Source organism: Meriones unguiculatus, chromosome 1 (assembly GCF_030254825.1).
Source record: "Meriones unguiculatus strain TT.TT164.6M chromosome 1, Bangor_MerUng_6.1, whole genome shotgun sequence".
NCBI classification, from domain to species: Eukaryota; Metazoa; Chordata; class Mammalia; order Rodentia; family Muridae; genus Meriones; species Meriones unguiculatus.
This window is the reverse complement of record NC_083349.1, coordinates 100,386,715-100,402,321: the sequence shown is the minus strand read 5'-3', so window position 1 is coordinate 100,402,321 and position 15,607 is coordinate 100,386,715. Positions and strand designations below refer to the sequence as shown.

The following is a 15,607-nucleotide window of genomic DNA, read 5'->3' as shown; positions in this document are numbered from 1 at the left end:
TATCTGTAAAAAATTTTGTACATGGTTTAGAGAAATACTTTATATTTTGTATATTTCTATAAATCTTGGTGTGTATGTATATATACCTATTTTAAATGTTAAATAATTTCTTCTAAATGTTAAATCTTAATTTTTAAAAATAAAATCTAAATAAGACTGAATTCTTAATTTAAAAATTGTTTACTTTTATAGAAAACTGATGTTTTTAATAAGTTATTCATGCTCCAACTCTTTCTACAATTAATATTAAAAACATATTTAATAGGACTTTTTAAATTAATACAGATTTATTAAAACAAGCATATCTCTAACTACCTGAGTTTCAATGATCATAATGCTCATTATCTTCAAAGCATAATACACAAAATTAGGTAAAATGTTAAACAATCAAATTTATTTGAACAGTCAAAACATAAGAGTTCACAAACAAAAACAAAAAACAACAAAAAAACTAGACCACTCTGAAACTGAGGCAAATTGAGTCATTCAACAGTAAGAATATTAATCTTTAGATTTTACACCTTCCTAACTTACTTCCAGACAAGCCAGTGAAGAATGTAACACAATTTTTCTTGAAAACTTGGTGCTGAATATCACTTTGAAACTGTCGCATGCAAATTCAGTGTTTTTTGGCAGATGCAGAATTCTGCAGGAATCTGTGGTTCTGACTCTGGGTTCCCTACTCCAAGCTGCCTCTTCAGAGTGCTCAACTTTTCTGGCCACCTCAGTTCTCTCCACTTTTGGAAAGGTGTTTAGTTCCATATTGTTACACGGAGCTGAAGATAGCAGGAAGAAAACAGAGCTGGGTAAGAACTGACACCGGGACAATGAGTTAATTTTTTAAGATTTCTATTTCTACCTATTCTATTCATGTCCTTTACAAGATGAGTGGAATACAACTGAACCAATGTAGTATTAGTTTGACTGAGGTTTTAATTTTTACTGTATTAAAGATGACAAAAATAGCCATTTCCTAATGATTTCTTCATTCTCCAAAACAACAATTCTATTCTCCAGCTAGAGTGTACTTTAGTCGGGAGCAGAGTTGCTTTCTAATTTCCCCCTTTTGTTTTAAGACCACTATCTTTTATAGAGTAATTTAACCCCACCCTCACCACCACCCCACTTTTTAAAAGTAGGGGCTCACTATGTAGTCCTGGCTGGCCCAGAATTCACTAAGTATCCCGGGCTGAGCACAAACTTGCAAAGATCTGCCTGCCTCTGCCTGCCTGTGCTGGGATTAAAGATAGATGTGGTAATTCCCACTTTTTAAACTGTATTTATGGGCTATTGTGCTGTTTTTTTATATGTGCATGCACTGTATAGAAGCATCATTAACACATACTCTGACAAGGACTGTATATAATTTTTGATGTATAACGGAGATTGCTAAAATCAAGAGGATAAGAATGTTCCATGCTGTTAATTAAATGCAGCATTCCAAGTCCTACATCCTGCATGCATTCTTAGCAGATGCTCAGCAGATATCCAAACCAACTGGACAGATTTATAAGAAGCAATTAAACAGGATAAGGTAGCATATTAAGTGCCAAATGACAAAAAAAAGCACTTAACATAGATATGGTTTATATGTAAAAGGATTACAGTTTAAAAATAGTACTCTAAAAAGTAGGAAATGTGAGCAGTCTTATTGTGGTGAGATCTGAAATCTATATTAGGCAAAAATAAAAAATAAAAAGAACATTTTGAGGCAATTGATTTTTTGTTAGTATTTTTGCTGCTTAGGGGGCAGGAAAGTATAGACTATGCCCACCAAAGGAGAAGTTAAAAATGAAAACTTAGCTCTGAATTGCTAAAGGCAGTAGTACTGGGAATAAAATGATTAAAAATGTTCTAAGGAACTACAAAGCATTCACATGCCAACGCATGACTGAAAGAGTACAAGAAAGTAAAAGACTGAATACAAGTTGAACCAAGGCTAAGAGGCTGGGTAAGGGAAGGAGACTCAGCCAGCTTTGGAAAAACGGTTTTAGAATAAATGACTGAATTTCAAGTAGCAAGTGATCCCTGACATTTGCAAAAGCTGGACACGTCAGGTTTTAACTGAAGAAAAGTATCAGCACAGCTAGAGATGCAATGACGTAGAGGTATCCTAAGAAAAGAAATCCATTCCAGTATCAAGATGTAAACCCAGGTATCCACAGGAGGCAGGGGGTAAAGCAGCAGCATCCTGTATTCAGCAAACTTCATGGAGAAATGTAAACAAGATCACAAGGGACTGAGAAACAGTAACCAGAAAGAGAGAACAAAGGAAGTAAGGAAAACAATACAAGAGAACACACACACACACACACAAAAAAATACCTGAAGGTAATAAATGTGGTCTGTTCAGAGGAATTCAAACAAATGAAACAGAAGGAGAGTAAATATAACATTGCCAGTCAACAGAAAACTAAAAAAGTGGTTTCTTTTGTTGTTACTGGTTGGTTGGTTTTTAAATGGGCAAAGTAAAAATAGCATAATCTAAGAGGCCATGAAGAAAAAAAGCACAAAACATTTTTGAACTTTAAAAACTCCACAATGAACCAGGAGTGGTTGGCACATGCCTGTAATCCCAGTACTCTGGGAGGCAGAGAATCTCTGTGTGTTCGAGGCCAGTCTGGTCAAAGACAACCAAGACTAGATAGAAAAACCTGTCTTAGAAAAAAAAAATTCCAGTGACACTTTTTTTTTTCTTTTTTGAAAGAGGGTTTTCACTATGTTATCCTAGACTCAAGAGGCCCTCATGTCCAGCATCCTCTGTAACTAGACTACAAGGTATACACCCAAGCCTGATAAGGTAGCACATCCTCTGTGATGCTTTAGCAGCCTGGGTTTTTCCTTAGTCCTGTGTGCTTTATTTAGTTTCATTGACTTGGCTGGCCTACACATTTCTGGTGAAAAAAGCAGGCCCTAAGAGTTTCCATTCCAACTTTAGGACAACTGAGGCATTTCTAGTATTTACCTAAAAGCTCAGAGTAAAAAAAATAAAAATAAAATAAATAAGATTAAGATTAAATACTGTGATATATTAGTAAGCAATATATAAACAAAATGAGAAATGTACACACAGAATGATACTTATATGTTTGTTTTCTGAGGAGGGTTTGGTTTGGTTGTTGGCTTTCCCTCTGAGTTGGTCTTACAACACAGCCCAGGATGGCTTTACACAAGTCAACCTTCCTTTATCAACACCCTCAGTCCTACGAGACAAAAAAAATGCCCGACTTGCCTTAGATATTTTTATTTAAAATCAGATTGCTGAGAAATAAAATGTGAAGTTAACTATTCAGAAAGAACAAGAAGCATGGAAAATTTGAGGGTGTAGGCTTAAAAAAAAATAAGAGAAAAATGTTACAGGGTCCTGTGGATCATAAAGATGTTTTAGGACATGATACCAAAGGCATTTCCTGGTGGTCAGAGTTCAATATGTAAGAGGGTATTGTGAAAAACAATCCTTATTCACAACTATCAAAAACAAAACCACCCATCTGCAGCCATTTACTACGGCAGCATCCAGCAGCAATTATGAAACCAGTGGCATCTCTGAAATGAGCCCTGTCAAAATGATCTGGCAGGCCACAGCCCAATGCTCTGTATGACAAGAATGCAGATAGGACTTGCTTCATATGGCTCTTTCTAGTGGAAGTCACAATGTACAACTACTTAGCAGCAAAAGTAACAGATAAAGTACTGGCCTAATAACCATACGGATGCTGTACACTTACTACGGTCATAGAAAACATAAATATCAGAGATGTCTGAGACACACGACCTTCTTTAAAGAATAAAATTTTGCTGGGAAACAGAATAAACACGTGTGTATACATATGTATACATGTTCATGTTGATACATATTCAGTAACACTGTAAATTAATGACATTTATTCAATTAAGGATAATTTATTGAGAAACTAGTATGTGCCAGCTACTCTGCTGGATGTTAAAAAAATAAAAATTTCTCTTCTGTAACTCAAAAGTCTAGTGAAGGAACAAATAAGCAGACTATAAGACAGACAGTATGACAGGTGTTCCACCACTTATCTGTTAACCAACTTTACAGAATAACCAGTATTTTTTTCTTGTTTTAGTAAAACACTGTACAAGGCTGAGAGCATGTTAAGTAAGTTAAGATTTTTTTTAGTATTTAATAGCAATGGCCATTCTTTATGATTTTCCTATATTTATTTATATAAAGACAGCAAGGAAAGCAGTGTGCTGGCTTTGATGTCCACTTAATTGTATATGCTTATCAAGAGTCAAGTGGGTTCACCTTTAACCCCAGCACTCCAGAGGCAGAGGCAGGCAGGTCTCTGAGTTCATGGAAAGCCTGGTCTACAGAGTGAGTTCCAGGACATCAAGGGCTACACAGAGAAACCCAGTCTCAAACAACAACAAAGATCTACTGGTTTTCCTGTCAAAAAAAAAAAAAAGTTTCTTTGTAGTGGTTTAATTGAGTTTAACTAGATGACTTAACTAGAAAGAGGAAGGAGGAAGGGAGAAAAGACAGGAAGAAGGCAGGGCTGGGTAGATGGATAGGAGGATTCTGGGAAGGCAGAAAAAGAAGAGCTACTAAGAATAATTCTATCAAAACAGATGTGAGAGAACAACTGTGTAACACTAGGGAAAGGGCCACACAAACCCCAAAATGTTTTCATTTAGTGTACTTTACCAATGGAAAACCAAAACCAGATTCATAAACAGTATATTATAACTGTGGCTTATTCAGGAATGACAACACAGAACTCTAGCTGGTAATTTTTTTACCATTTTATTTATTTATTATTTTTATGTATAGTGTTTTGCACGCATAGATGACTATGCACCACATGCATCCACTGCCCCCAGAAGCCAGAAAATTCCCTGGGACTGGAGTTCAGATGATTGTAGCTGCCATGTGTGTGCTGGGAGCCGGCCCATGGTCCTCTGGAAGAGCAGCCAGTGCTCTTTAATTACTGAGCCGCCCTTCTAGCCCCTTTAGCTGGCATTCTTTAAAACAAATGACAGGTACATAAACCTGTCTTACCTCACAAACAACTATAAAAATATATTTTAACTTAAATTTTTTAAGATAATGTTTTAAACATCTTTTCTAGCAACACGCCCATCCACCAGTCTGGACCATATTAAATGCTTCTAGTTTATATATATTCCCAAGGTGTACAATGCTTCTATCTAACAGGCTTTCCAGAGGAAGTAACTGAATCTTGATGATGATCAGAATTTAGTAGGCAGAACAATCCCACACACTGACCAAGAAGTATGAAAGAAAATAAAACTGTCAAACTATTTCCTCCTACTTACTATGCTCAGAACCATGATCAACCTTTTTCTCTGACATAACATTTACCTTTTCTCAGTTTTTACCTCTCATTTTTCTCAATATTTTATTGAGGAATGATTAATACTTTATCTATACAGTTTTATAAGATTAAAATAAATTTTATGTATGAGGTACTCAGCAATGGTACATAACAGCAAGCAAAGCAATATGCTGACTTACTGAGAGGACAGGTGCCTTCTCTGACTAACCAACCCTATTCTTTCAAGTTCATTAAGTGCGCTGACCCAGATCTCCAGGCTCCTCCTTGTTCCCTCCTCTTAGCTTTATAGGAATCCACATTCCTTAGGAGCAGGTTTGGGTTGTGCCTATAATTTAACCTCCTTTACTCACTGCACAACCTTCTCATTTAGAAAGCACAAGCAAAACAAAACAAAACAGGAGAGAGAGAGAACAATTCACACTGTGCTGTACTTTTCCATCAAGTGAAACTGGTACCTTGTGGAATCTGACATATTTATTTCTCCAAAGTAGATATACTGGTATTGGGTCCAATTTCTACCACATGCTAATGAGTGCTAATGGAGATGTGTGATCAGTGGTGAGACATTCCCTCTGGCCCTTGCTTGGAAAGGATCTCTAATGTATTTATGCCAAGAATGTATTTGCCACACCCAAAATAGCTACTCCATCAAACTTACTCAATACCTCTCAAGCTTCACCTTCCTTCACTCCTACCTAGTCCCCTGCTTTCCTGCCCACTTCATCTCCTGAACAAAGTACTCCTTTTTCATACTGCCTCCAGCTTACTATGCAATAAAATTTCCTCCTAACACATCAATATTTTTTAATATCCATTACCTTATTCAGATAAAGTTATATAATAAAAGTTTAACCCAATCACCTTAACTTTCTGCATAAGTGCAAATACACAGTTGGCATATTTATTACTCTGCCCTCACACAGCATATATAAAACTAGGAAAGAAAAAACTTAATAAGCAAAACATTATACAAAGTTTGATGTCTGATCAACACATATAAACTATACTAAACTACATATACCAAATCTAAACTACTAGCCTTGGAACAAACTCAAAGGCTCCAAATTTGAAAAAAATTAAGAAAAAAAAGGTTTATTTTACTACACACACAAAAAAAAATCAAACTATTAGTTTCATCTCCAACACTGCATATAACTAGGTATGGTGGCACATGCTTGTAATTCCAGCACTCAGAAGGGGAGGCAAAAGGATCAGAAGTTAAAGGTTTCCTCCACTACATAGTTTTCAAGATCAGCCTGAGCCACTTTGAGGATGGGCTGTAGATACCATGCTTAAGGACCTCTAAAGAAAACAACTTGTTTAAGACTTATCTTGAGTCCCTAGTATCATTTATTCAGTATTTGAAGCAGGAAAAAGACATTTCAAATGATGAGAATTTAACTTGTGATAGCCATTCAAAAAACACGTAATCATAAATCTTATCATTTACTTGATTCTTTGAAACCAGAAGCAACTACACAGAGAAAACAAAACAAACAAACAAACAAACAAAAAAAAAAGGAGGCTTTGGTACAGTAAATGGACCCTGGGCTTGGTACTAAGCCTCACTTCAAAAGAAGTCTACACCAACTGAGACTCCTTATGTTCTAAATGTCCTTAAGAAACAAAATATTCTTAGTCTAAAGAAGAGGACAGAAAGTAAGTAGAAGCACAGGGTTGGGAAGAAGCTCTAAAATTCTACAATTACAAATGTTTAAATAAAATATTAAGATTATTATACTAATATCCTGTAAGAGCTAAAAGTACGTGCAGTATTCCTCCTGCACAACACGGCTCCAGATTCCTTTCTTCCCCTTTTCCATCTTCTTCCTTCATGTCCAGTGCATACAAACTTAGCACTATCTACTACTGCTGTCTTTCGCCTGTCTATTAACATCAACACTTGGTTTACAGTTCTCAAACCATTCCATACAGGGCAACTGAATCACTTAAACTGGGGCTTCTAAAACGTGCTAAATCAATAACAAGATAAGCGAATGCATTCTGTCCAGAGACATCTCAACCAAGTTTGGAGCTAACTGCTTATTAGACTAGACATACCCGCAATGGTATATGCTTCATTCTTATCACGAGCAGACTCACGCAAGCATGCTCCAATGCGTGTTAGTGGAAGTTAGAAGACAGCTCTCACGAGTTGGTTCTCCCCTTACACCATGTGGTTCTAAAAATCAAACTCCGGTTGGCAGGCTTGGAATCAAGTACCATTACAGGTGAGCTATCTTGCTGTCCCACACCTCCTACTTCTTTGACCTTTTAACTACCCTGCTTGGCTTGTATATTATCAGCAACATTTTGTAAATAAAAGAGAAGCCTACAAAAACTGAAAATCTTAAGTGAGAGGAGCTGTCTGGCTCTACGGCCCACATCTCACACTGTCAAGTTATAATGGTCATCATTTGGAGAGGCAACTCAAGTAAGAATCTCCAAAGATCCCAAGGGCAAGTTTGTTTGTGTGTTTGTTTTTAGTGGCCCCAAACTGAAACTTGGACACCATTAGCAGAATTCATAAATCAAAAAGCGGAGCTGCATCAGGCAGCAAAGGGAACTCTATCCAGAGTATTTGGCCTCTCAGAAACTTCAAAGATCACAAATTGAAGAGTTTTGTTTTAAATTCTGCCTAAAGGACAAATACTTTGGAGGAAAACTGTGGATGTTCTGCTACCACGAGAATTCAAAGAAATGTGAACACAGAAATTGAAGTTTGAGGGTGATGGTGCATAACCCCAGAATGCAGTAGATGGAGGTGGGATTCTGAGGACAGCCTTAACTACGAAGCAAAACCTTGTATCAAAGAAAAACCAACGCACCAAAAAAACAAAGTTTAGGATTAAACAAGCCTATCTCTTGATCTAAGGGAGTGCTTTGGGTATTATTTTTTCCCAAGATATGTATTGAGGACATTCTTACTACATTTTGAAACTAAGACCAGAGAATTCAGCAACTTTTTCTACTGAAAACAACTAAAGATTCTGGACAAAATATTATTGCAATTTTCTTAAAAGCAACATAAAATTGACAAAATAGGAAAAAATTACCTGGACAAAATTAAAGTTCTCTTTAATTTCCCAGAAGCCACTGAGGTCAGAGAATAAAAGTTTTTGTGCACAGACCCATCAAAACAAATCTTCACATCACTCTGAATAGGCTGACAAAACCAAATGGAAAAAACAAAAAACACAAAAAACAAAACCCAGCCCACACAGACTGTCCACATGGACAGTCTGACAGGTGACATACTTCACATTTAGGTAAAACACTAAAGGTTTTATAACCACCAGGCAAAGACAGTGAGTATATTTGTTCTCAAACATGGTTACAACCCAGTTTCACCAGATGAGTGGTCCAAATGTCTCAAGCAATGACCTTTGTTTAAAGTAATACTGGACTAGTAATGCCTTCAATTACTAGCAATCTACAACAAACAAATATGCAAAACCTTGAAAATTCAGATTAATCTTATACTTTTCCAAGGACATTGAGCAGAACACCAAGATAAGGCAAAAATACAAAGGAACAAGTCATCATGAGCAAGGAGCAACAGGTACAGTCAACCCCAAACCTAGGAACTACAGGGACACAACTTAAAGTGATACACTCTAGGGTTAACAAGGTCACCCTGGAAATATCTGCAAAGAACAAGACATCAACAAAGAACAGAATACGAACCAGACTGCAAAAGAAACCAAAATGAATGTCAACAATGACCCAAGCTAAAACTCACTGCATAACTATAATAGGCTGAAATGAGCTGAAGAAGGAAATGGTGGCTTGAAAGACAAATCATAACACATTAGCCAGAATAAAAGGGTGGAGACATAATGATGGAAAATGTAGAGAAGAGGATAATGAAGGCCTAAGATATATGCATGCATACTCAAAAACCCAATAGGCAAAGAAAATGCAGCAGAGTCAATCTAAAGAAAGACGATGAGATTTAAAGAGCATAACAAAATTATAAACAAAGCCCATACTCTAAAAATTCAGTGAAATACAAAGTACAAAGACAAAGGAAAAACGTAAATGTATCTAACGAGCCAGAAAGCAGCAAAACACATTAAAATCTCTAAAAACTTTTTAGATAAAAAGAAAACAGTAAATATCATTATGACTGATTACTTCATAAGGTTTTAAGAATAAACACAGACATTGAGGCTGAGCTCAGCTAGGTGGGAGAGGTGGGCTTAGCAAGTGCCAAGCCCTGGTTAAATCTAAGGGAAGAGGACAAACGAGGAAGAGGGAGAGGTGGCAGAGGAGGTAAGGAATCTGAAAAGACTTTAAAAAAAGAAAAAGCCTGTCAAAATATCTGGAGACAAAAGTGACAGGGCTTGTACAAAACCTACTTCATTCTTGGTCATTTAACCTCTCTTGTTACTTAAAAAGTTTGGCGTGACTTCCAAAGTTCATTCCTCAAAGATTATTCTGTCATTATATATTTCAGGCAGTAGGAGGTGATTCAAATGATAATAGGCTACTGCCTAAAAATAAAATTCTAGCTATCATCACAGAGAACAATGGAAATTAACAGAAATTATATCTCATATTCTATAAAAAGCTATTCCATATACTGAATGCCAACACATGTTGAAAACTGCCAAACTTCTTTATACACTCTGAGAGAGACAGAGAGACAGACAGACAGAGATCCAAGTGAGGAGGGATAGAATAGAAAAAAACTAATTATTTATCTTCAATCTCTGTTGCATATTAGAACCACAAATAAAAAAAAAAAACTGATAAAAACATGCTAATGCTAGGGCCATAATGTCTATAATTCTAATTTAACTGGTCTGGATTAGACCCAGAGAACAGGTTCCCCAGATTATTCTAAGACTGCCATTAAGGTTGAGAAACACTGAACTAAGATGACAAATAAAAAGACGTGTTTTAAAAGAGTAAAAACCCAGATAATCCCAGCACTCAGGGAGGCAGGGGCAGGCAGATCTCTGGGAGTTCAAGGCCAGCCAGGTCTACAAAGTGAGTTTAAGACAGCCAAGACTACACAGAGAAACCCTACCCCCCAAAAAGAGTAAAAACCCCTGTAATCTCTGTCTTTTTTCCTTGTAATCTCTCTAAAAGTATGATTAAAGATTATAAAATTATCAAAGATGAATAGAATTAAAAGTCTATTCAAAATGATAAAATGAAGGTTCATTTGTTCCAAAATTAAAAGTAGTTTAAAGAAAAAGATGAAGTAGATGTTTAGTTTTATAAAATGGTTATAAATGTAAAATTAGTTATCCAAGATGTAATGCAAAGTTGATTGTATTCACTAAAGTTTAGCCACTACCATTCATTCCTGTTACATGGCTTTAGTGCCAGCACCAGATGCTGAATATTAGATTGCATCGTCTCAGGAAGGCACCATCAAGCTCTGAGTTACGACTGAAGCTTATCCTTTTCTTTGGGACAATAAACAGGAGTAAAAAGTAACATCTTGTATTTCATTCAGCATTCACTTGACATATACACCTACTAGGTACTTTAAAATAATCTCACTTAATTCTCACAAGGCAATTTATTATTCTCACCTTACATAGGAGGAAATGAAGGCTCTGAGAGGTCATAGTTTTGGCAAATATGTTTTATAGGCATAGAATATAATAGTAAGTTTAGAGTACAGATTTATTAACAGCTCTATGTCATTGTTGCATTTCATTATATGGGAAATAATTACCGTAATTAACAAAAACCATCCTTTTAAAGTCCTTCCATTTTTCAACCAAATGCTCAGTAAATCTCAGCTACCTTATGAAGGCATTCAGTAGCAATGCCTTGAATTGTTTTCAGTCCCCTTTTCCTCATACCTCACATTCTACCCCTTCCTCACACATTTAACTAGTTGTCTTCCCGTGTTCAGAACCTACTATAATTTCATGCTACACCAAAAAATGTATATGCAGAAAAACTCACCACTACCACCCACTCTCAACTCAGGCCTCAATTAATTAAAATAGCCTCCTCAATACTCTCCCTGCTTCTTCCACCCATATCCCAGAGCCTTTTCTGCCAAGGGTTCCTTTGAAAGATGCTCCCTTTTTTCAAAACAGTCCAACAAGTGTACAGCCTGCCAAGGTAAAACCCAATGGTTGTTGTTTTCTTGGTACCGGAGATTGAACCTACGCCTTGCATATTCTGGGCAAACACTACCACTGAGCTATGATCTCAATCCTCTTTTTACTTTGTACTGGAAACTCGCCTCAAATAGTCCACCTTATCCTTGAATCCACTCTTTAACACACACCAGCCTTGAACTTGTGATCTTTCTCCCTAAAACTGCCAAGTGGCTGAGATTCCAGGACTATGCCACCAGACTCAGCCTGAATTCAAAGTCTTTACATCAGGCAGGATCCAATAATCTTTATTTCTTCTACTCCTTCTCTACTCCAGCCACATTTGCCTCACTGTTGTTCCTCTGATGTTCTAAGCATCCTCCCTTCTCCTGGATGTTTTAACTCTTTCTGGACCTCAGGTATGGCTTTAGAAGGTTTTAGCTCAAATGGCACTGTCTATGAAGACTCACTTCCTATCCCATTACTTTACCAGAGCAAGTACTCCTTTGCAACACAGCAGGTATACATCACTGCTTCTCTGACCCGATGATTTCAGTTTCTTGAGATAAGATCTTGTATCTTCTCCATGCCTAGGACAGGATCTGGCATGAAGTATGTACTTGAAAAATATTTGCTAAATGAAATACAAATCATTAGTGCCAAAACCCAGATTCATAAACACTGCAGGACAGAGCCTCTACGCCATGTGTCCTCTACTAGCTGATCAAAGCAATTCTAGCAGCCCAGGTAGAGATCAGTGCTTCTTCCACTCCCATGCAGACAGCACCAAAATCTAGGATTACTTTCTTTTATTTACATGCTTGCTTTCCTGTAAGCAATTTCCAAGTTACTGAATCTCAGGTTCTTATTACTCCATAATTCTCCACACTTGCTGCTCAATCTTCTCTCACGCTGCTCTAAGAAAGTCAACCTCCCTCTCAAAAGGCAGTCTTCGTCTCCTACCTACTGTTTAGTAGTTTATAGCAGTAGCTATACTAATTAGGATGCATGCTTCTTTGGGGTCTGCAGCACCATGTCTCATACATGGAGGACAGTCTCAAATATTACTAATACTCTTTCTTCAACTCCTTTCTCAAACACAAAACTCATACCCTGATATTCCCTGTTCATGAATCACCAATTCTTATGGGTTTTGCGGGGGGTGGGGAGAATGCACGGACATCACAGACCTATAAACTGACCCGGGAAAGGAGGAAACAGGGGATTTTTTTTTTTTTATTTGATGACTACTTTCTCCCTTCCAGCATGTGAAGGAGGGAGGAAGTGACAAGAGCTGCCCAGACAGATGAGAACTTGGATTGCCTTTCACAACTCAGCCCTGGCAACTTGAAAGAGCAGGACTGACAGGTTCCTGCAGGGACAAATGAGACTGAACCTTAAAGGCACTTCTGTTGACTTTGGTGTTAATGGCTTTGAGAGAGATTTAAAAATCAAAAGGAAACAGACAGGCGTAAGTGCTATCACCACTCATTTAACTCTTTTACTTTATATTGTTGTTTTCTAGGAAAAGCCCAATGCACAACACAGAAAGGGACAGTCAAATTTAATGTTGACCTAAAGTATGTGACTTTTTTACATTTTTAATTCTATTAATAAATGGTACAAAGACCACACATTATTGCAAACCCTCCAATAATAATTATACTTATTATATTTACAAAACATTCTATCATTTTAAAACCTTCTCTCGAACATTTCATTTCATTGCAGCATTCATCAAAAGATGCTGCTAAAAAAAATTAAGAAGTGTCCTTAGATATAAGCAACTTACCTAAAGTTAATCTGGATATGTGTTGTGTGTAAAAATTGAAGACTAATTAAATGTACAGATAAATTGTAAATAAGCCTAAGAGAATGAACAAGGTAGGGTGGTCTATAAATCCTCACGCTCCCACTTGTAGGAAGGCAAACATTAGTTTTTCACCAGACTAGCTAGTGTCAATTGTTCTACATTCCCTAACCTAGAAATTATGCTAAGATTTAAGCAAATTTAAAAAACTAATTTCCAGCAACCATGCATTAGAGTTAGTCCTGTCTTCAATAATGCCTTGGACCTAAACTCCATAAGCTCTTTTACAGAATGCATTGCCAGTATGTCTAAGCATTGGGCTTTTCCGTGTCGTCGCCAGAAGACTTACAAATATCTAACAGGCCAGACACTCATACCTAACAGCAGGTAAGGAAAGTCACCACAGAATATAAACCATCTAACTGTAGAAACACAAGAATTCTTGTGTAAAGTGAGGCCACTACCTCACTTTATTCAATTGCCCACACCTACCTCCCAGAAGTTGACTTTGCTAAAATAGCTGCTCCCATCTATCACATTCTGCTCCTGTATTCTTATTGTTCCTCGAAGAGGTAACTATAGGCCCTATCACACAGCTGTATCCACTGACTAAAGCAGAGACTCCATGAGGGGGGCAGCAGCCTTCTCCGTTTTGTTAATTGTTGTCTGGATACAGGAGGTAGGCATTCAATGAGCCACGAGCTGAATAAGAAAATGATGGAACTGAAGCCCAGAGAGGTCATAGGATTTCCTCAAGGTCACAGAGCCGTACACAAGCACGGACTTTATCATAGACCTATTTTACTCTAGAACCTTGCCTGTTTGCTCCTTCCCGTAGCTACCTGAACCTCACCAAAGCGGCGAGGAAACCTCACCATTGCTTCTGCAACGGGGTCTCTTTAGCAGATGTCTTTCTCTTTGTTTTCTGTGCAAAAAAAAAAAAAAAAAAAAACAACCCACAAAAGTAACACACTTAAGTGCTTCACAAACAAACTAAAACTGTGCTCAAATTCCATAACTATCCAGGCTTAACCCATAAAACAGACTCGCACAACCACTCACAGCCCTTGAGTTCCTTTGTAAATTAGTGTGTGTGATGGAAGTTTTATCAACAGTCACTGAAAACCTACTGACCAACTCAGAATGGCCAGCTGAAGCACCAACCTTCTTCTCTGGCCCACAGCAGCTCCTGTCTGTTAGGCATGCTTTATCTTGCAGATTATGCAAGGAGGCAACCTAGCACCGAAGCCCCTTTAGTTCCTTCTAAAGTACACGTCAATCTTGCAAAACACTGAGCATAAAAATCAACTCTTAGGAAGTTCTAGATTCTGTGACAAGGTGTACCACCTCTGCCCCATTATCTGACTCCCGTTAGTTAGGTCCTTCATTGAAACCTATGAATCTAAACCAAATGTGGGAGCAGGGTGAAGGGGAAGAAAAGGGGTCAAGCAACATTTTCAGACAATAAAACGGGAGCTGATATTGCTAGCAACGCTCTATCTCTACCTCAGTTTCTCGCGGAAAGCCAGGGCCTCACTGATACAACTGTGTTGCCTTCTCTGGTCACCTTCCTTGCAGAGAGAGTAGTAAACTGCCAAAACCTTTGGCGGGGAATGTTTTTAGACCTAGGGTGTGTCACGTTGAACCAGAGTGATTTGCTCAGAGTCTCTCAAAACTACTGTCAACCCAATCAGTAAACCGAAAGGGTCACCCAAGATGTGGCATGGCCAACAGTAGAAATGAGCACGCGAGTTAAGAGTGGGAAACAGCCCATGGAAAAAGCGCCGGAAGGGTAAATGCATCAGGAAAGGGAGTGGGAAATAGGCTCAAGGAAGTAGGGTCAGCAAAAGCCAAAGGTGACTGGAGGAAGGGAGATGAGATTCTGGAAGTGATGGGCGCGAGGCAAGGGGGAGGGGACGCGAGCGGACTGGGGGAAGGGGCGAAGGGTCCGGGGCGGGGCAGAAGAGAGAGAAGAGGCGGGATGAGGACCGCCAGGCCGGGAGGGTCTTTACCTGCAGCTCCGCCCGCTCCACCTCCCACTGGGCTCTCTCCACCTCGAAACGGGCCCATTCGTGCTGCAGGAAGTGCAAGATCCCGGGGAGGCTGTACTGAGCTCGGGCCGCCCCCGCCGCAGCCGCCCCGTCTCCGGCCGCTGCAGCCTCCGCCAGAGGCCCGAGCCCCTTAGCACCACCAGCACCCGGGTGGTTGTTGCTGAAGAAGACGCCGGGACCCGCCTGCTCGTCCATGGCGGCCGCACGAACCCCGGAGAGCTCTGCCTATGCGCCCAGCAGCGGCGGCAAACTGCGGCGGCCAGCCCTGCCTCCTCCCTCCGCCGCTCCCCGCCCACACCCCAGTCAGCAGGGAGCAGCCGCCCGGGCGCGGGGGCCGGGCGAGCCCATGAC

At 38.8% G+C, this 15,607-nt stretch overlaps 1 protein-coding gene across 2 annotated transcripts in view; it reads right to left on the bottom strand.

The window, feature by feature from the left end:
- Strn (striatin) overlaps positions 1–15,564 on the bottom strand; it is an 88,574-nt gene extending 73,010 nt beyond the window's left edge. Inside the window, exon 1 of one of the 2 annotated variants that reach the window (XM_060364302.1) lies at positions 15,218–15,564. In XM_060364302.1, the coding sequence (XP_060220285.1) occupies positions 15,218–15,451 (234 nt within the window). In that variant the 5' untranslated portion in view covers positions 15,452–15,564. The remainder of the gene's footprint in view (positions 1–15,217) is intronic. The other variant, XM_060364306.1, reaches the window with a different exon arrangement.
- Between the last annotated feature and the right edge of the window lie 43 nt (positions 15,565–15,607).